The sequence below is a fragment of the Plasmodium gallinaceum genome (genome assembly GCF_900005855.1).
Source record: "Plasmodium gallinaceum strain 8A genome assembly, contig: PGAL8A_v1_76, whole genome shotgun sequence".
NCBI lineage: Eukaryota > Apicomplexa > Aconoidasida > Haemosporida > Plasmodiidae > Plasmodium > Plasmodium gallinaceum.
Window position 1 is genome coordinate 787,877 of NW_021628238.1, and position 21,692 is coordinate 809,568.

The 21,692-nt window shown below is 20.0% G+C and overlaps 6 protein-coding genes across 6 annotated transcripts; 2 read left to right on the forward strand and 4 right to left on the reverse strand.

Moving 5' to 3' along the window:
- Positions 1–40: 40 nt before the first annotated feature.
- PGAL8A_00210600 (transcriptional regulatory protein sir2b, putative) lies at positions 41–3,526 on the forward strand (the record flags this gene model as incomplete). The annotated part of the gene is made up of 1 exon (XM_028670808.1): positions 41–3,526. One exon carries the CDS (start codon positions 41–43, stop codon positions 3,524–3,526), a length of 3,486 nt encoding a protein of 1,161 aa, XP_028527524.1.
- A 495-nt stretch (positions 3,527–4,021) lies between these two features.
- Positions 4,022–4,447, reverse strand: PGAL8A_00210700 (conserved Plasmodium protein, unknown function; the record flags this gene model as incomplete). Its single annotated transcript, XM_028670809.1, has 1 exon — positions 4,022–4,447. The coding sequence occupies one exon, from the start codon at positions 4,445–4,447 to the stop codon at positions 4,022–4,024; it is 426 nt and encodes a 141-aa protein (XP_028527525.1).
- Positions 4,448–5,709: 1,262 nt separating this feature from the next.
- Positions 5,710–8,426, reverse strand: PGAL8A_00210800 (LCCL-like protein, putative; the record flags this gene model as incomplete). Its single annotated transcript, XM_028670811.1, has 2 exons — positions 5,710–8,196; positions 8,340–8,426. 2 exons carry the CDS (start codon positions 8,424–8,426, stop codon positions 5,710–5,712), a joined length of 2,574 nt encoding a protein of 857 aa, XP_028527526.1.
- Positions 8,427–9,419: 993 nt separating this feature from the next.
- CNB (protein phosphatase 2b regulatory subunit, putative) lies at positions 9,420–10,642 on the reverse strand (the record flags this gene model as incomplete). The annotated part of the gene is made up of 6 exons (XM_028670812.1): positions 9,420–9,467; positions 9,610–9,690; positions 9,790–9,935; positions 10,074–10,158; positions 10,322–10,490; positions 10,638–10,642. The coding sequence occupies 6 exons, from the start codon at positions 10,640–10,642 to the stop codon at positions 9,420–9,422; spliced, it is 534 nt and encodes a 177-aa protein (XP_028527527.1).
- Positions 10,643–13,844: 3,202 nt separating this feature from the next.
- Positions 13,845–17,022, forward strand: PGAL8A_00211000 (sortilin, putative; the record flags this gene model as incomplete). Its single annotated transcript, XM_028670813.1, has 4 exons — positions 13,845–16,116; positions 16,205–16,309; positions 16,544–16,650; positions 16,852–17,022. The coding sequence occupies 4 exons, from the start codon at positions 13,845–13,847 to the stop codon at positions 17,020–17,022; spliced, it is 2,655 nt and encodes an 884-aa protein (XP_028527528.1).
- A 1,181-nt stretch (positions 17,023–18,203) lies between these two features.
- TSR1 (ribosome biogenesis protein TSR1, putative) lies at positions 18,204–21,056 on the reverse strand (the record flags this gene model as incomplete). The annotated part of the gene is made up of 1 exon (XM_028670814.1): positions 18,204–21,056. One exon carries the CDS (start codon positions 21,054–21,056, stop codon positions 18,204–18,206), a length of 2,853 nt encoding a protein of 950 aa, XP_028527529.1.
- Between the last annotated feature and the right edge of the window lie 636 nt (positions 21,057–21,692).

Here is a 21,692-nt window from a genome sequence, read left to right on the forward strand (position 1 = left end):
GTTTTTTTTTTTTTTTTTTTTTTTTTGTAAAATGAGTTGTATGAATTATGCTTTGCGATTGTCAAAAAATGAGTATAAAGGGCCACTAGGCGAAAAAGAATACTTTGAAGATGTTGAAGAAGAAAAAAAAAAAATAAAAGAGTTAATTGAAAAAATAAAAACTAGTAACTATATAGTTGTGCACGCAGGTGCTGGTATATCAACGAGTTGTGGTCTACAAGATTTTAGAGGTCCTACAGGAATATGGACAAATGAATTTCTTAAAGAAGTAAAAAATAAAAAAAAAAAACAAAAACAAAAAAAGAAATGTTTAGAAGTAAAATATGATAGTTCAAGTAATTCATCCATAAATTATTCAATTAATAAAAAAGAAAAAAGTGATATTAATTTTATTAAAAATGAAAAAAAAAAAAAATTAGATACAAATATTAAATGTGAAAAAGATTCAGAAGATAATTTAGATGAAAACATTAGTTTTACAAACGTACAAGACAACGCTGAAAATTTGTTAAATAATAATAGTAAACTTTTATTAAATAATGATAATCTGATTAGTAAAAAAAGACATAATGAAAATTGTAATATAAATAATTTATGTGAAAATTCAAAAAATACACAATTAAAAGAGACTATATTAAATATTAAGAAAGAAGATCCATTAGAAAAATTTAACAAAAATAAAGGAAGTTCTGATGAAGAGAAAATTAAAATAAAAAAAGTTCATAATGACGATAACGAATCAAATGTAACAAATTTTTTAAGCTCGGAGAAGTTTGTAATATTTGGGAAAAGGAAAAAAAAAGTTATAGATCTTCATTTAGCTTTACCATCTAAAACACATATTATGATAAAAGAATTAATGAATAAAAATATTATAAAATTTTTAATAACTCAAAATATAGACTCACTACATTATCGATGTGGTACAAAATTTTCAAAAATAGCAGAAATACATGGAAACATTTTCATTGAGAGATGTGATTTTTGTGGTAGAAGGTATTTAAGAGATTTTGTTATACCTACTATAAGTTTTAAACCTACAGGTTCTTTATGTTTTTTATGTTCTTTTCCACCAGTAGGAATATGTACTGATGTTCTATTAGATTGGAACAATTCCTATGAAGATTTTTTTCATCATAATTCTATCAAACATTCTCAAAAAGCTGATTTTCATTTTTGTCTTGGTTCTAGTTTTTATATAGTACCAGCTAGTTATTATCCTTCAAAAAAAAAATTTGCAAATAAAAATTCTTATAGTTGTTTAATAAATTATCAAAAATCTTTTTTATCAAAAGAAGTTAACTTAAATTTGCATTCAAATGTAAATAATGTTTCAGACATCATTATCAAAGAATTTTCCCTTAATCCATTATCAATTAGAAATGCAAAAATTGTTATAGTAAGATGCCAATTAAGCAATTTTGATTTACTCTATGATAACATAATTACAATAAAAAATATGGAAAAAAATTCGTATAAATCAGAGATATCTAAAAAGAAAAACAATAATTACAACGAAAATAATTCAGAAAACGAAGAAACTGAAAATTTTTCTTTCACTAATATGGAAAATAATTTAAATGAAGAAATACATCTGAACAATGGTGAAGATGATTTAAATAAAAAGAAAGAAATTAACAACACAATTAATAATGAGAGTCATCATAATATATTTAATAATGGACAAAAAAATAACAATACTTTTAAAGAACAAATATTTTTAATAAAATGTTCTATGATTAAAAATATAAAAACTGTAAGTACTGATAGTATTTATGAGGTATCAATAAAGAAATTAGATAGAATTAAAGGTATATGGCTAATAAAATCAAAATCTACGTGTTTATTAGAAGTTGAGTTGTGGTATAATTCTTTTATTTTATTAAAATTAATTTGCAGTGGATACAGTTCTTTTATTGAATTAAACACATGGAATGTTCATGTTGCATACACATATGGTGATGATATAGATGATATGGATGAAGGTAACAATAACAAAGAAAATTTTAAAAATTTTAACTTGTATAAAAATAAATATATAAATGATAAGAGCACAGAGCAGTTTTATGAGAATAATTCTAATAAAATTGAAAATACAGATCAGAGATTATTAAATGATAAAAATGTTAAATTAAATAATAATAATATTAATCATGATAATTCAAATTCATATGATAATTTTAGTGGAAACTTAGAAAATTACTATATCTCAGAAATTTTGAATGAACATGTTCATGTTGGTTATAATCCAAATAATTTCCTAGCAGAATCAAAAGTTGAACTTTTAGCAATTTTAAGTAGGGAAAACCTTTTTAAAAATGAATGTTATATGCCGTTTGAATTGCCTAATTCATTCAAACTTTTATACAATTTATTTTGTATAATAAATAAATATAATGAAGAAAAAATTAGTTATACACAAAATGAAAATAATGATAAATATGAGATATTTATAAAAAATTTTAACTTATCAAAAGAATTAAATTTTTATACTAATGATTTCATAAATTCATTTATTAAAAAGGAAACGTACACTAATAATAACCGTTATAAATTTAGAGAAAGAAAAAAAAGAAAATTATTTGATTATAGTTCTTGTTCTGATGAAAACGAAGAAAAAAGAACTTTTATTTTTTATGACCTGTATATGAGTGAAAACAAACAAACTCATAAAATTAAAATTAATAAAGAATTAGTAAAAAATAATTTAGATAATAATAATTCATTAGGAGATAGTTATTCCTATGAAAATAACGCTTTAAGAGAAAATAATAACTTAATGAAAAATGTTGAAATAAAAAAACTTATCAAAATAAATACTAAAAATGATATTGAATATACGAATACATCAAAAGTTAGAACTATAGAAACGTGTGAAAGAAAAAGTCATACAAAAAATTGTTCATCAGAAAATGAAGATAATATTAATAATTATGACAATGTAATTGGTAATAAAAATTATGAAAATAATGATAATAATATGTATAATAATGAAAATAAGGTCAACCATAATAAATACTCTGATGAATATATTATAAAAAATGATTTAAATGAACAGATGATATTAGATGAGGACATTAAAGGAAACAATTCAGTTAGAAAGAAACTTCACAAAGAAAATTTTGAAGCAAATAGTAATATATCAGATAATAAAATAGATAAATATTATATAGAAAATTACACAAATAAGGAAAATGAATTAAAAGATAATAATTTTAATTCACAACTATTATTTTGTCCTACTATTTTCATAAATAATAAGCACAAGCTTGGAGAACTAGTAACCAGAGTTCCTAAATATATTAAACCTAAAAGAATATATACCCCATATAAAAAAATTAAGAAAGATAAAAGATTTTCTAACACTCTTCAGAAATGTAGATATGAAATATGGCAAAAAAAATATAATGAAATAATAAATAATATAGATGAAGAACATATGATTGATTCAACTTTATACAAAGAATTATGCTATCTTCCACTTTGGATTTTAAATTACGTTAACGATTTATTTGAATGCTTGTAATTGTATGAATAATAATTCTTAAAAAATACAATTTGTATGTTTTTAATTTGATTAAATAATATTTGTCCTTTATATATATATTTGATTTCCATTTTTAATATAGAGTTCATATATTGCTATTTTTTTTTTATGTAAAAACATATTTTTAAGTTTCTTAAAATTTTATCATAATAATATATGTTTATATAATTATACTTTTTTTTTTTTTTTTTTTTAATTGAATTTAATTCAAAATGATGAAACTTAAAAAAAAAATATATTTTATAAAATAATGAAAAAAATTAATATAAATGGAAAAATAAAATAAATGTTCTGTTACAAAGAATTTAAGTGGAATATGATTAAATAAACTGGTAGTTAATTAATGAGGATATTAATGTAATTTATAATTTAGTTTAATAAAAACAAATACAAAAAAAATTAAGGAGATATTTAAAATAAAAAAATGGATTTTTAAAAAATTAAGATTAATTATAAAAAATAGGTAACTTTTTTTTAATCTGACTTATCCATATCATCTAATTTGTTAAGTGTTTGATATAAAACATGACCAAAGTTATCATTTTTTTTTTCAAAATTTAGTGTTATGCTTGTATTTTCATCATTTTCGTTAGACATTGGGATATCATTATTTTCATTTATTTTCCTTTTTATTAATTCAATAATAGCTTTATCTGTTTTTCTAGATAAAATATTTAATTTTTTTCTTAAATCTCTTTTCAAATCAGCATTAATGTTTTTTGCATTTATCTGATCAAGAATATTTCCTTGAAAAGCATTTTTTAATTGTTCTTCCATTTCTTCATCTAATTTTCTTTCATATTCATCCGTTTCAGGACATGGTACGCATAATTTTTTTAACTCTTTATTTATCGGAATATAATTAAAAAATTTTAAATTTTCATAATCCTTTACTTCCATTTTTTTTTTTTATTTGTTAGAAATTGTAAAGAATTAATTGTAACATTTATATCCTTATATATAATATTTTAATATTCTTTTTTCATCATTTTATGAAAAAAAAAAAAAAAAAAAAATTGAATTATTTAAAATTATTCTTTTTAAAAATTTTCATTTTTTATTTTTTCTGAATTTTCTAAACTTATTTATATATAATAATATATTTTTTCTTTATTTTTTTATTGAAAAAAAGAAATTGCACCTTTAATAAAATTTATTTTTAATTTTTACTTTTATATATATTTTAAATAACATGAAGAATAATCAAAATTGATTTTTTATTTTTTAAGAAATTTATGGCTTTTGGATCCTAGAATAAAACATGTATGTATGTAATTATATATATATATCTTCAGTTAAAAAAACTAAAAATTTTAAAGGAAATGAAAAAAAAAATTTATTAATTTCATTTTACTCTTATAATTGTAAACAAGTAATAGCATATAAGAAAAAAATATTTGCTTCTTTTATTCTTTATTATTTTTGTTTATTAAAATTATTAGAAATAATAAATTAGTAAGCTTATGAAAAAAATAAAATAATTCAAAATTATATAAACTTACAGATAATCTATTTCTTAAAAATAAATTATAACTATATTTTTCTTTTAAAAATCAAGATATATTTTATCATTATTCATATTATGAAATGATTATTTTATATCCATTAATGATATATTAAAAAAAAATTGCGAGAATGTTTAAAGTATACCACCATTTAATATATTTTATGTTTAAATAGTAATATTCAAATATTATGTATTTGAATTTAAACATACTTGTTATAACTTATATAGAACAATTCCATGATTATGGGAAAAATATATTAAAAAATATTTTGTAGAAAAAATTCATTATATTATATGGAAAACAAAAAAAAAAAAATAAAAAATAAATAAGTGTACAAATTAACAAAAAAAATTTATATTTAATAAGAAGAGAATTGCTACTTAATAATATTTGATTTCAGATAAAGTTAAGAAATTAAAAATATTGTTCAAAAAAAAAGAAAATAAATATTATGAAAAATATTTATCACTCATGATAAAAAAAAAAAAAAAAGTAAAAGACTATAAATTTTAATTGCTTCTAAAAAGTAAAAAAAATTTTAATAAATAAAAAAAAAAAAAAAAAAAAAAAAAATCACAAATTTATAAATATCAGAATTTTTTTTTTCTTTTTTCTTATTGATTAAATATAAAACATAATTTATATGTTTGTTATTTACTTGTGGAGGAATAAAATTTGTAGGGACTGTATTACAGTGTTTGTGTTGGTAGAAATTTCAAGAGTTTTGTTTTTATTTATGTTAACATCACCAGTAACTTTTGTATACTGTTTTGACTTTAAAAAAATGTCATTTATAAAATTTTGATCATTTACTTTAATTGAATTTAATTCTTGTCTTCCAGTAGGTGATCCAATTTCTATTGTTACATAATACATTCCTTCATGTAACAAATCTATTGACCATTTATTAAAAGTATCACATGAATCATTATTACATTCAATAGGATGAAATGAAATTCCTGCATGAGAAAGATCTTTTTTATCTAAATGTTCCATTCCTATAGGAGTAGGCAATTTTTCCCATCCATATTTAAAAGCTCCATGTGATTGTTTTTTCAACCCATTATCTATTAGCCAATTCAAGGGTTTTAATATATTGACATTCTTACTTCTAAAAAAAACATTAATTTCATATTGTTTTTTTTCTTCTAAAATTTTTATCTGATTTTTCGAATCTATACATGGGATACCATAAAATGTGATGTTACCTCCACTCTGACTTTTTGAATCGTTTACTTTCGATATGACTGCTTTTACTGTTTTTGTTTTTATGGGTATTTTAAGATTATAATTATGATGACCAGGAGATATTAAAAATACTTCAGGACTTTTTAAATTAGGAAAATATAAAGAAATTTCTTTAACCACATTCTCTGTTGAAGTTAATGTTCTAAAAGTAAAAGAGTGTATATCTATGTCATTTTTAAAATTAATATTTATATATTGCCCTAATGATTTGTTTTTAGATGTTTTCCATGTAGAATGTTCTTTTTCTTCATTGTTTCCACTAAAACCAGCATTACAATCAAATTTTTCTGATTCGTAAGAAGAACTATAACAGGAATCAAAATAAACTGAATTTGTTAAAGAAACTGCTTGCACATATCCCTTACAACTATTGGTAGATCTTAATTCTTTTTGCTCAACAAATATGATAAAAGGTGTTGATTTTGGAAAAGTTATAACTACATCTCCTTCATGATAATCAGATGAATATATATTGTATATGTTTTGTTTAGATTCTTTTGTGTTCGTATTTTGTACTTGATATATGGACAAGGTTTCTTTTGTATTTACAAATTTTTTTTTAAATACTTCATTAAATGGAATATCATTTTTCTGTGGTATTGCTATAAAAACTGTGCTAAATACATTTATTTTAAATTTAACAATATTTTTGCTAAAGTCATAACGTGTTCTAATACCTTTTGCTTTTTCATGAATAGTAGGAATATCTGTAATTATATAATCTAAAGAATTCATAAAGGAATATGTCCCATTTTCAAGCAGAATAATTTCAAATTCATCACCTTTTAGTTCTGTAATTCTTAAAGGGCTAGTTACATTTCCTTGAAAGAAATAATTAGTTGGTATAATTTCTTCTGCTATATTATCAGATTTCCAATATAAAATTATATGAGCAATATCAGGATTTTCGTATTTAATAGTACTTAAATGAAAATATTCAACGCGAAATTTGTACTTCTTCCCTCCTATTAGCCCTAATTTTTCTGAACTGACTTTATGAACATTTGCATTTATTTTTTCTATAGGAAGGATAGATATAGGCCTATTTTCTTCTGATTCATCTTCTTTAGGATGTGGCATATTATCTACAATTATGGGAGAATTATCAAGAAATATTCGTACACCACAATCATGTTCAATTATAATAACATAATTATCTGTTTGTGGTATTTTTAAATATCCATCCCACCTAATGGAAAAGTGCTGATAAGGAATATTTTCTACTGGAACCCCTGTATCCCATATAAAATTTAAATATTTATCATTATTAATTGAAGTAGGATATCCTGTAAAATAGGCATTATCATAGTAACTACCTATTAGTCCATTCGCTCTCTCCTCAACAATATATCCTTTCAATATACCACAATTTCTTTTATTTTCAAGAAATGATTTTCTATTTTTTTCCACTTCATCTATTAGTTCATACATTTTTGTTTCAGTATCACTTATAGAAGATGCTAGTAATAATAATTTATTAATATTTCTACTTGAATTTTTAGCTATATCATTAATTTCATGAATTTTCTTCTTTAATAATTCAGAAGTAGTTCCACATATCTCTTGGTATTTTTCATATATACTACCTAGCTTTTTATTTTCTTCATCTAATTTATTCACAGCACTACTTAGTTCATTAGATTTCGCTTGAAAAAAAGTTCTAGCTTTTGAGCGAACAATATCATAATTAATTACACCTTTACAATAATCCCAATCTCTATTACCTTTTCCTATTAATTGAACTTCTACATAACACCATTCTTTTCCTGTTATTCCATTAGGATCTGTTGCTTTTGTACAATCAGTATATGTTTGATCATCTTGTACAAAAGCTGCTGCACATAGTCGACCATCAACTGTTTTTCTATGTTGTTGGCGATATTCTGTTAGTTTCTAAAAAAAAAAAAAATTTTCCTTTTTTGTAAAAGCATATACTAGTTTCATAATTGTAAACAATTTAAATTAATTATTATAAAAGATTAAGAATAAGACATATATATATACATATATTTATTTTCATATTTTTTTTCTGTTACTTTTAAATTTTCTTTATCATAATTTTGAGAATAACATAATTGAATAATCAAAATTAATATAAGATAAATAACATAAAGAAATTCCATATTATGCTTACTCTATAATGAAAAAAAAAAAAAAAATATCTTAAAAAAATGTAAAAAAATTGCAAATTTTCAATGTTTATAATAAAAATTAAAATAAAAAATCATTTTATTTTACAAAAATTAAATGCTCTTAAAAATAAAATTTATTAAAATTGAAATCATGGAGAATATAGGAAATAAAGTAAGGTAGGAATAGAATAATTTCATATAAAATAAGAATATTCTACCTTTATTATTTTTTGAGAAAATAAAAAGTAATAATTATGCAGTGCTCGACAATATTATATTTTTTCTTGAATACAAATGGAATTGCTGTTTTAGTCTATTTTATATCTTTTTTTTTTTTTTTTTTTTTGTCGATAGATGGTCAAGTGGCAGTCGGTCAGGAGTTTTTTTATAATAAACGGTAAAAAAAATGAATATATATTTATATATATATAGTAAAGTGTGTAAATGTTTTATGAAACTATATTTAATAGTGTATTTTTTTATTTTTAATTAATTTTGCAAATATGTTAAAAAAATTTTAATGAATATTATTCTATACAGAAAAATAAAATAATAATAAACATTCATGCTAATAACAATGTTAATAACTATAATAATATTTACAATTAAAAAAAAATAATTATGATTTTAGTTATGATCATATTTGTAAGAACAATAATTATATTTAATAATGATATCAATAATAATTATGAATATTGTAATTAATTCTAAAAATCATCTAAAATAAATGCACATAATACTTATAAACAAATATAATAATGTAAAATATATATATCATTTATTCTAATACTTTAGTGTAACTTTTTTTTTTTTCAGCTATATAAACTTCTATTATAGTAAAATATTAACATGAAATATATTGTTAAAAAAAAAAAAAAAAAAAAAGCAAAAAAACAAACAAATATTAATCAAAATTTTTATGTTATACAAATAAGAAAAATGAAGTATTTTATATTTATTAAACAAATAAAAATAATTATTAATTTATAAGTCTAGTTTCAATTTATTTCCAACATCCATGTGTGATATCATCTGAAAAAAATAAAAAGAAAAAATCATAAAAACATATTAATAATAAAAATATATATACATATATATATATATATATATATATATATATATATATATATATATATATATATATATATATATATTATTGAAAATATATAATTACATCTTTAAATTCTTCAAATGAAATCATTCCATCACCATCCTTGTCTGCTTGTATAATAGTTCTATCTACTAACTGTTGTAACTATAGATAAGAAAAATAAATAAAAAATCATACATAAATTATTTTATATAATATATTCTACATATAAAAATTCTGTCTTTTTTATTAAAAAAAATATACTTGTATGTCACTTAAATTATTTCCAACCATCATTTTCATCACAGTAAATAACTCTCCATTAGAAATCATCCCGTCTTTGTTAATATCATAAACGTCAAAAGCAAATTTTTTTTTTTGAAAATCATCAGTGCTTGATGCTAGTTTAGCTAAGAATAAAAATTCATAAATGTGTTAAAGATAAAATATAAAATAAGCATATAAAAAAAAAAAAAAATATGTAAAATTGTATTGTTTAAAAACATTTAATAATATAAAATTAATAAAATATAATATCTATCATATACTTATTCCAACTAAAAATTCAACAAAGGAAACCTTTCCATCTGAATTGGAATCAAATATTGATATAACTCTTTTCACCAAAGGATTCTAAAAGATGTAAAAATAAAAATCTACTTATATTTATAAGAAGAAAAATCTTATTATATGTACATAAATTACATATTTATAAAACCTTCTATAGAAAATAAAAATAATAGTAATTTTTATAAAAATTCAAGAATAAATTTTTTTTTTTTTTTTTTTATTCTACATCACATATTTCAGGAACATCGAATAATTCATTCGGATCTAATTCTCCATTTTTATTTGTATCTAGTTCAATGAATCTTTTATACATTTTTTTAATGTCAGTTTCACTAAAATTAGATGCTTGTAGCAGATCTTTCTGTTCCTTCTCAGATAACATTCCTTGTGTGTTCCTATTTTTAATTTATAATTAAGAAAAAAAAAATTAGAAATTTTTTCATAGGAAATATTTAAATAAACCATTATGGAATTATTATAAAAATTCATTTATTTGTTTATCATAAAATATGTGTATATTCTTATAAAAGTTCGTATCCTACCCCATAATTCCGTTTTTAAGTATTCATGACAAAGTTTATATGAAACTTCAATAATTAAAAAAATATAATATTCTTTTAAGTTTTATTAGTTTTAATTAATTCTAACTCTAAAATAAAATTATAAACAAGAATTTATTATGATATAAATACTAATTCTTATATAGCTTAATATGTATTTACAAGGAATTAAATTTTAAAAAAAATGTTAGAAAATGAATAATTTTTTTTATTATTTTCTAATTGATTTCTTTTTCTCTAGTATTTTGATAAATTATTTAAATATATAAAGCAAATATATACCGTATATATATTAAGTGGCTTTTAAAGAATCTATAAATATTTTAATAATTTATGGGTTAACCATATCTATAAATTCGATTATAATGAAAAATATATATTTAAAACTTTATCAAGCAAGCATATCAATTATGATTGATAAAAATTAAAGATAATACTTTAAATTAAATTCATTTTATAATTTCTTCTTTTAAAAGTTTCATTATTTATACATATGTTGATTGCAGTAATGAACTAAATTTGAAACTTTGAAGTAAAATGAATAACACTCAATTAAAATATATATTAAATTAAACCAAAAGAAAGAAAAAAAAAAAAATTATTAATAATAAAATGTCAAATTGGTAATATATATAAATATATATGAAGTTTAATAAAAGTGATATATCAATATTTTTTCAACAAAATTTAAAAATGTAAAAAAATTTTAATGCGCATTCATGCACATAGGATCAAAAAAAAAAAAAAAAAAAAAAAAGAGAAAAAAAAAAACAAATACATTAAAATAGATAAATAAATAAGAAAATTAAGGATAAAAAATAAGATAAAAATATGTATAGAATTGTAAAAAAATTATATTGTATCAAAAAATGATGCTTTGAAAATTATAAATATAAGAACGAAGAAAAACGATAATATGGAAAATATATTTAAAAACTTAAATGATAAAAAGAAAAAATAAATTAATATAATTCGATCATATAATATTGATATTTTAAAAAAGTATTTTATTATAAAGATTTATTTTTGGAGAAAAAAAAAAAAATATATTATTATGAGAATGTGTGTGCGTGTGTGTGTGTGATTTTTTTTTTTAATGTTACTATACATATCATAAAATATATCCCAAAAAGAAATTTAAGTATTATAAAAAAAATAACTTACTTGATGTGCATATTATTTATATAATAATGATTATCTATAATTAAAATTTTATATTAAATTAAATGTAGACATTTAATTATTTACATAAATATTCATTATTTTCTATGTAATTTTTTTTGTATAGAGCTCATTCTTAAATTATATGAACATCATGGTATATATTTAAACAAAAATAAATTATATATTAAAAGAAAAATAAAAAAAATAAAAGAATACATATAATTATTTAGGTGGAATTAATTTTAGATGTGATCATGTAGATTTTTATCAAAACTTACAATACAAAATTTTGAAAAAAATATCAAAGTTTTATTATATTTTTAGTATTTTCTATACTTTATAAATTTTAAAATACATAAAATTAATTATCATTTACGGGAAAAAAAAAATGTTTTTATTAAAAAAGTTATTTCAAGGTATAAATAAAAAAAATAAAATATATTAACATAATTTTTTTTCATATATTTTTACCTAATGAAGGTAACAAAAGAATCTATTGTTAATTTAATTAAAAAAAAAAAAAGGAAAATTTTTTTTTTATATTTTTCTTTTAATATTTCCATAAATAAATATAAATTTATTATAAAAAAGCATTATATCTAATGGTTATAATCTCAATATTTTAATTTTCTTGAACAATATTTTTTAAAGTTCATTATCTATTAAATAATCACTTTGTATTTCCTATTTCTTATATTTTAAAAAAAATATTTTTTCCTTAAAATTATTAAATGAAATATGAGGAAAATAATTTAACATAATTATGTATAAGTTCTAATATTTTTTACGTAATCGAAAAACATGAATCCTATTTATTATAAAAAATTTGTTTCAACAAAATACAATTTAGTGTTTTTATTCCCATGTAAATTGTTTAACTACTTTTGTTTTCTTTTCATCTAAGTAAATTTAATATGTCAAAAATTTAATTTATTTTAATGTTTTATTTTTTATATAAATCTTTATATATATATATTTAATTTTAATAAACTATATATTTATCTTTTAATTGTAAAGCTAATAAAAAAAATATATGTCTATTTTAATAAAGGAGAATAATTTTATAATTATTACAATGTAATTCATTGATCTTTAATTTTAATCAAACATTTTCTTTTTGTCTTCTTTAAATTATGCTTATTTCTAAGTTAAACTATATTTAAAAGTAGGATTAATTATTAACATAAATATATAAATCGGCTCATATATAATACCAACATAATATACACGATATATAAATGAACATTATAGACAGTTTTTTTCAATTGGTATTCATTTTTCTATTAATTAATTTTTATTTTTACCTAGTTGATATACTATATATTCTCGATTAAAAAATATATTTTTTTTTATTTTAGATATACAGGAAAATTTTAAAAAAATATATTCATGAAAATTAAGTTTGTTTTGTTTTAAATAAAAAAAGTTGCAAAAAAAAGGAGATAAGCTTTAAGTATTATTTTTTATTTATATAAAATTTTTATTTATAACTTAATCATGCTTAATATGCTATTTAATTACTGTAATATATTGAAAACCTTTTTAGTATTTCTTACCTTGAAATATATAAATTTTTTTTTTGTTTTTTATATTTTTTTAAGGCAACTATTAAATAGCTTTACATAAACATAGAAAAAAAAATGTAAAATGTTGATTATAAAAATATTTTATATATTTTATTTTTTTAAAATTCTTTTAACTATATAATTAAATGAAAATAATATTATATAAAACAAAGTTTTCCTTTTTTCATTTTTTTTTTTTTTTTTTTTAATATATATATTTTCTTTTATTATGTTTTAAAATTTTAACATGTTCAAGATATATATATATATACATATATATATGTATATATCTTTTTTATTTTTCCATTTATCTTTTTTTTTTTTTTTTTTTGTTAATAAAATTTTATTAAAATACTAAACGTTGATAACAAAAGGAAATACGTAAAATTTCATATGTGAAATTAAAAAAAAAGAGAAATAATATTTGTGAAATTTTATTATTTCTTAGAATAAATAAATAATGAAAAAAATTAATGAAAAAAACCAGTTGTTATCTACAAATTATTCAAATAAAGCAAAAATGAAAAAGAAATTTTTTTTTAAAAGTATAAATAAAAATCTATTTTTTTTCCTTTTTTTTATATTTTATTTAATAAATTTAACAGAATGTCAAATAACAAAAAAAAAGGTTTCAGTGAGTGAAATAAATTTTGATAGTGCTGTGGATGATGTTCAGTGGTGTGGTCATAATCATATGACAGTTTTAGTAAAAACAGTTAAAGGAAGATTGTATAGAAGCGCAGATGGAGGTAAAATATGGGCAAATATAACAGGAAATTTAACAGAAAGTGCAAATAGAAGAAATGATATTACAAATCAATCAAATGAAACTATCGTCGTAGATCTTATTATGGTTAATCCAGTTAACAAAAACATAGTATTAATTATAAGTAATCAAAAAAATCATTTCATTTCAGAAGATTCAGGAGAAACGTTCCGTTTAGTAAATTACCAAAATAAAATAAATTTTTGGCAATTTCATAGTACTAAAACTCATTGGGCATTAGTTTCATCATGGACATTAGCTTGCTATTCAAGCACAGAAAAAAGTGGAGAATGCATGCAAACATTATCTTTAACAAAAGATTTAGGTAGAACATTTCAATTAATAGATATTTATGTTGTTCAATTTAATTGGGGAGATAAGGAATCACATTTAGAAGATACTATATATTATACTCGTCACAAAAACAGAAATGGACATCAACAAAGATTCAGTGGATGGTCTAAAGATGTTGATTTTGTATGCACAAGCAATTTTGGAAAAAGTGTAGATGTTTTAGTGAAGCAAGGAAATAAATTTTTAATATCTAATGGATATATCTTTGTTGCAAAATTAAATGACGTAATTAAGCAAACTGTTAATATGATGGTCTCAACTGATGGAGGAAAAACCTTTAACAAAGCTAATTTACCAGAAAATATACATGAAAAATCGTACACAGTTTTAGATACATCAGAAGGTGCTATAATGTTACATGTAAATCATGGATTATCTTCAGATAATGTCAATACAGGTAATGTTTACATTTCTGATGCTTCAGGATTAAATTATACTTTATCATTACCAAATAATATAAGAACATCATCAGGAGAATGTGAATTTGATAGAGTATTAAGTTTAGATGGTGTGTATATAGCAAATTTTTTAGATGTTCATGATGACATAAAGGAAGAGGATTTAAGATTTAAGAATTTTAAATCTGAATTAGAAGAAGATTTCAGCATGTCTGAAACAAATGTTGAAAAAAGAAAAAAACAAGCAGCTAAGGGAAAAAATGAAGATTTAGTTAGAACTGTAATTTCTTTTGATAAAGGAGGTGCATGGTCTTATTTAAAAGCACCTAAAGTTGATAGTAGGGGAAATAAATATGATTGTGAAGATAATTGTTATTTGCATTTACATGGTATTACTAATTATCATCAGTATGCACCTTTTTATTCCATTGAAAATGCTGTTGGTATAATCATGGGAACAGGTAATGTAGGAAGTCATTTGAGATATGAAAGCGATGAAGTTAATACTTTTTTATCAAGAGATGGTGGTGTAACATGGGTTGAAGCTCATAAAGGTCCATATATTTATGAGTATGGGGATCATGGTGGATTAATAGTCATGGCTGATGATTTACGTAAAACAAATCAAATCGTATTTAGTTGGAATGAAGGACAAAGTTGGTTTGATTTTGAATTAGGGCAATTTTCTATTGATGTTGATAATATTGTTGCAGAACCTAATTCATCTTCTGTAGAATTTTTAGTATATGGTACTAGAAATGATGTAGGAGTTTTATATCATCTTGATTTTAATGCTCTTGGTCAACCCCCATGTAAAGGCTTATGGGCAGCTGATTCTGTTTCTTCTGATTATGAAACTTGGACCCCTTCAAGTGGAAAGTTTTCTGATAAATGTATATTAGGAAGAAAGGTTACTTATACAAGAAGGAAGCAAACATCTGAATGTTTTAATGGAAAAGATTTAAAAAGAATTGTTGATAAAAAACCATGTGAATGTACACCAGAAGATTATGAATGTGAAACAGGTTTTACAAGAAAGATAGGAAGTTATGAATGTAAACCTAACGATCCAACCCTAACAATTGAAGGATGCACAAGCAGTTCGTATTTTTATGCAGATGCTTACAGAAAAGTTCCTGGTGATATATGCATTGATGGATGGGTTCCTGAAAAAGTTCCTGTTCCTTGTCCAGCACACGCTCCATTTAACAGAAGTAAGGATTATATATATATATATATATATAATTTTCTCATTTTCCTTTCATCTTATATATTTTTTTATTCTTTTTATATCCTTTTTAGGTGCCAAATCAATATTATTCATAATATTTATTATGGCCATGATAATGCTTATTGTTACATATATATGCCGAAATCCTAAATTTAAAAATTTATTCTACAATTATGGTATAATATATATATAAATTTTTACATTCCTTAATTTTAATTTAATTCGTTGTTATTTTTTATATAAATATATTATATATTCCTTCCTTTTACACTTATATATCTTGGAATAATTGCATTAAATTATAATATTTTATAAGTTTAATTTTTTTAACTAAATATAAATTTTTCTTTTATTATATTATACATTACTATGAATTAATACTTTTTTTTTTTTTTTTTTTTTTTAATTAGGTTTTGATACATTTGAACATGTTAAATACTCAGTTATTAAAACCAAAAGAGGAAATGTAAACACGAATGTATTTGAGCCAGAAATGGAATTTATAGATGCAGAACAAGTATGAAATTTTTATATTTTTTATTTTACATTTTTTGCGTCTTTATATCTTGTTTGATTCTTTTCTCCATATATTTTTGTGTATTTCATGTTAATTATTTTATTATTATAATTCTTTGACTTTTATCTTTATTTTATATTATTAAAAAAAAAAAAAATAAATAAATAAAAATTATTTTTCTGTATTATATAATTTTTAAAGGATGACAATGAAGAAGATGTTCCTACCCTTTTGCCTTACTCGAATGAAAGGAATAGATCAAAAAATAATGATTTTAAAATAGCCAGAAATAGATCAAATCAAAGTAACTTTAACACATCAAGAAACATTTCCCCACCCAAAAATTACTCAGATAATATTGAATTATTATAAAAGGAATAAAGAAAAATAGTAATAATAAAAATATCTGTAGGACTTACAATCATAAAATTTATATTCATACAAGAAAATTAATTTTTTTTATTCTTCTTTTTAAAAAAATTTGATTCCAACACAAAAAAAAAAAAAAAAAGAAAAAAAAATTTTGTTTTAACTTTTTTTTTTTTTTTTTTTTTTTGTGCTAATATCTCTTTTAATATATATATATAACAGTTGTTCTTAAATCTTTTTACTTTTTGTATTATTTATTTTTATTATTTATTTAAATCATTAATTATCAATATATTTTTTTAGATTCATAAATTTATTAATGTAATAATTTATGCCATACTTAATTTTACATATTTACTTTTTTTTTTAATTTAAATATAAAAAATGAAATAATTTTTTAATATTATTTTTATTAGAAAACTATTTTCCTTTGCATACTGATGATCTATTCATACACATTTTTTTACTTTTATTCATTAAGTACACTATATGTGCTTTTTGTTAATTTTTTTGTTTAAATATCAACATATTGCTAAAATATGCACTTTAGCCATCAAAAAAAGTTGAAAAACAAAAATGTCAATTTCTCTATAAGTTTTAAAAAATAACTAAAGAAAAAGTTTCTAAAAAGAACCTGAATTTTTCTATAAAAAAACCTTTATATCCTATTAATAATAACTTGAAAAGTAAATATTAAAAATTAGTAATACTATAGTATATTTCAAAGTGTGTATGTTTTATTTCTTCATTTATTTCATTATTTTACTTTTTTACTTTATATTTCACTTAACAAAAAATAAGAAATTATTGTATATATAGCAAAAGAAATTTAAAAAAGTTATTACAAAAAACATATTAGAAGCTTTCTCTTTTTTTTTTTTTTTTTTACTTCTAATAATGATGAATACCTCATAAAAATGTTATTTACTTTAATAAAAAATATTCTTATGCTTTTGAAAATATTTTATAAATTTTTTTTACTCTTATGAAACTTATTAATTTTTTTTACATGAAGTTGGGAGTTATAAAAAAAAAGTTTTAAAAATATTAAAAAAAAATTAAATTTTTTTTATGAATTTTTTAATGAAACAAACAATGAATGTTTATCAATTTTAATTATTTTTTTTCCTACTATTATAAATATAAAGCAGAAAAAAAAAAAAAAAAAAAACTTATATAGAATTTTATATTCTTCGTTTTTTCTGTAGTAGCTTATCATCAGGACCTATATTTTGATCTCCACCCCATGTTAAAGGAAACCATACAGGATAAACTCTTTTATATAAAAAAATAAATACTTTATCATGTTGTTTTAAAACATTGTTAAATAAGCATTTCATTTTCCCATGTGTACCTAATGATTCTAATATCTTTCCAGTTAACCCAAATTTTGTATGTAATTCAACCGGCTTAAAATAGTTTATGTCTTTTGGACTATAAAACATATTCCTTATAACAGCTTTTTTTTTATGAATTTTAAAAATTTTTCCACATAGACATATTCTCTTCATAATTATTCTCTTGCAATCACAATTCATAACCTTTCCATGAGCAATTAATATCGAACCGGAGTTATAATCATTAGATACATTTGATTTAATTAGGTCAATAGTACTACTACTTATATCATTTAAAAAAGTATTTTTTTTGTTATATAAATCATTCGAAATATCAAATTTAGTCATTTCACAATTATTGTAATTCTGCGAAAAATTTTCTTTAACAGACATTTCATTATCTATTAAATTATTATATTTACTTTGAATATTTTTTTTTATAATGAAAACTGGAGAGGCTGTTACTGTTGTAAATCCATATATAGAAGCAACATACTTATTTCCACTTTTCAAATATTTTTCATATTTTGCTTTTGATTGTGTTCCTTTAATTAGCTGTTCACTAAATATAGGACAACTCATGAAATGTCTAAAACCACATACAATTTCAAAAACTTCCTTTGATTCTACTTTTTGAGCATAAAAAGGAGTCCTTGTTATTTCCATATTTACAACTGTTACTTTTCTTTCAAATGGTAATAAACTTGATATAACAAGAGGTAATTTTTTTGTCTTATAATTGATTAAATTAATCAATTTTCCGTCATTCTTAATAATAAATAAGCAATAAGCATCTGTTAGAGTAAATTCATTGTTTATAATTTTACAATTTTCTAAATACTTTCTCTTTGAATATTTAATTAAGTTTTCAAAACTTTCATAATCATAAATACGAGAGTATTCAATAGGTAAATCCTCATAAACATCTATATATGACGTTCTAAAACTTTGCAAACTTCTATATTTTTTAAATCGTTCTCTGGCGCTTATATTTTTACTCAAATAAACATTATCATAATTTTCTGAGTCTCTTTCAATACAATCATCATCAATTTCACCTTCTGTTTTTATATCCTCATTATCTCCATAAGAACTATTTTCCTCAGATAAAATACTGTTACTTGAAGACTCTTCATTATCTATAAAACTGCAAAAATTATTTTTATTTTCATTTATTGTATCATTTTTATCATATGAGCAAATAATATCTTCATTCACTTCACGTTTTTCGTTAGATATATATGTCCATGTATTACTCGTAATTCCATTGTTATACATATTGCTTACATTATTACTCGTATTATTAATATTATTACAAATATTATTCACATTAATATTATTTATATTGCTCATATTTGTTATATTATTCACATTATTATATATATTATTTGTATTATTATTTATACTATTTAAGCCACCATTTATATTATATTTATACACAATGTGATTATTATTATCTGCATTATCATTAGTATAACCAAAATTTTTGGAAGGAAATGACTCTGACATATGTTTGTTCTGAAGAGTCATTAAATTCTTAACTAGCAAATTATTCTCTTCTATATTATATGGTCTTATGCATCTAAAATCATCTTCTTCATCATTAAAATTATTATTTTTTTTGCTATCTTGAACAAGGATATAATTATAGTTAATATTTTGATTCATATCTTTATTATCAATAAGAAACTTATCTAAAAAATTATTTCTATTTTTTTGTTCATCATTCTGATTTAAAAGAAATGAATTTTTTGCATTTACATTTTCATTATTTTTCCTTTGAGTTAAAACATCTATAACATAAATATTATCTATATAATAATCACCAATATTAGTTATGTGTATAGGATTGTAAACGTTAAATCCAACACCTTTAACAAACCCTTTTAAATAAATAGAATCATTTTCCGAATTATATGAATAGGAATCTACTATCATATATCCTCTTCCTTCTCTATAAGATACCTTTTTTATTTTCATACTCATTATTTCGTTATATAATTTTAGAAAATCGTAATCTTTATTATTTCTATTAATAAAGAATATTTTGTCATCTAAGGTAAATTCTGAATTAAAATATCTCATAACATACCTCTGTGAATTTTTGTTGCATTCACTAGTATTGTATCCTATACCAATAACTGAAGGAACTCCTTGTGTTTTTAAAATTGATAATAATTCATAACCTAATTCATCAAATGCAGAATTTTGAATAGAAGCATCTTTAAATATACACAAAATTAAATCCGCGCATTTTGTTCCATCTATAATACCGTATATATCTCTAGGTACATCATAAATTACTAAAGATCTCTTTTTTTTTTTTTTATCAGAATGTATCGTATATACATTATATAGTTTTACATCTTCTTCTAATATATTATGTTCATTTTTTTCATACAAATATTTTATAAATTCTCTTTTAAAAGACAATACATCTGCTTCCTCATGAAAACCTACAATGCATATATTTAATGAATCATAAAATGGTATATATTTTGACTTTTCTTCTCTTTCATTTTTTATGTTATCTGTTTTTGTATTATGAGATTGATGTTTTCTATATAAAATATGACTATATTTTTCACTTATATCTTTCTTTTTTTTTTTCTGTATATTATTTATACTTTTTTTTTTTTTTTTGCTTTTACATTTTTTAAAATGCTTATTTTTCTGCTTTAAGTGTGACTTATGCTTCATTATTAAATTCAAGATAAAAAAAGAATAATTTTTTTAAGCCTTTTATCCGTTGATTGAAAAACAAATATATAAATAAATAAGAATTTATCTATTTTTAAATGAATTAAAATATTTTAAATAATAAAATAAAGAAAAAAAAACTATTATAAAATTAATTAAAACATTAAATAAAATATTTTTAAAAATAACAGAAAAAATTAAAGATAAGAAAAGCAGGAATATATATAATAACGAATTTATATTAAAAAATTCTTTTTATAAAAATAAAAAGATTAAACAATAGTTCGCACAGATATAAAAAAGTAATTTTTTATTTGTTTTTACATTATTTTTTAATGAAAAGTTGAAATATTTTTAATTAAATATTTTCTTAATTTTTTTTATATTTATCAACAACACATTCATTTTTACATTATGAAAAATAAATAAAAACTTGAATAAGAAATAATTTTGATAGTAATACTTCAATAGAGATAGAATTAAATTTTTAATTAATTTTTGAAAGAAATATATATTATAAATATATATATATATATATATATATATATATAAATATGAAGAAAATAATATATTATTTTTTTTTTTATTTTTTTTGAATATAGAATAAAAAGAAATTTTCAAATACCACATTATAAA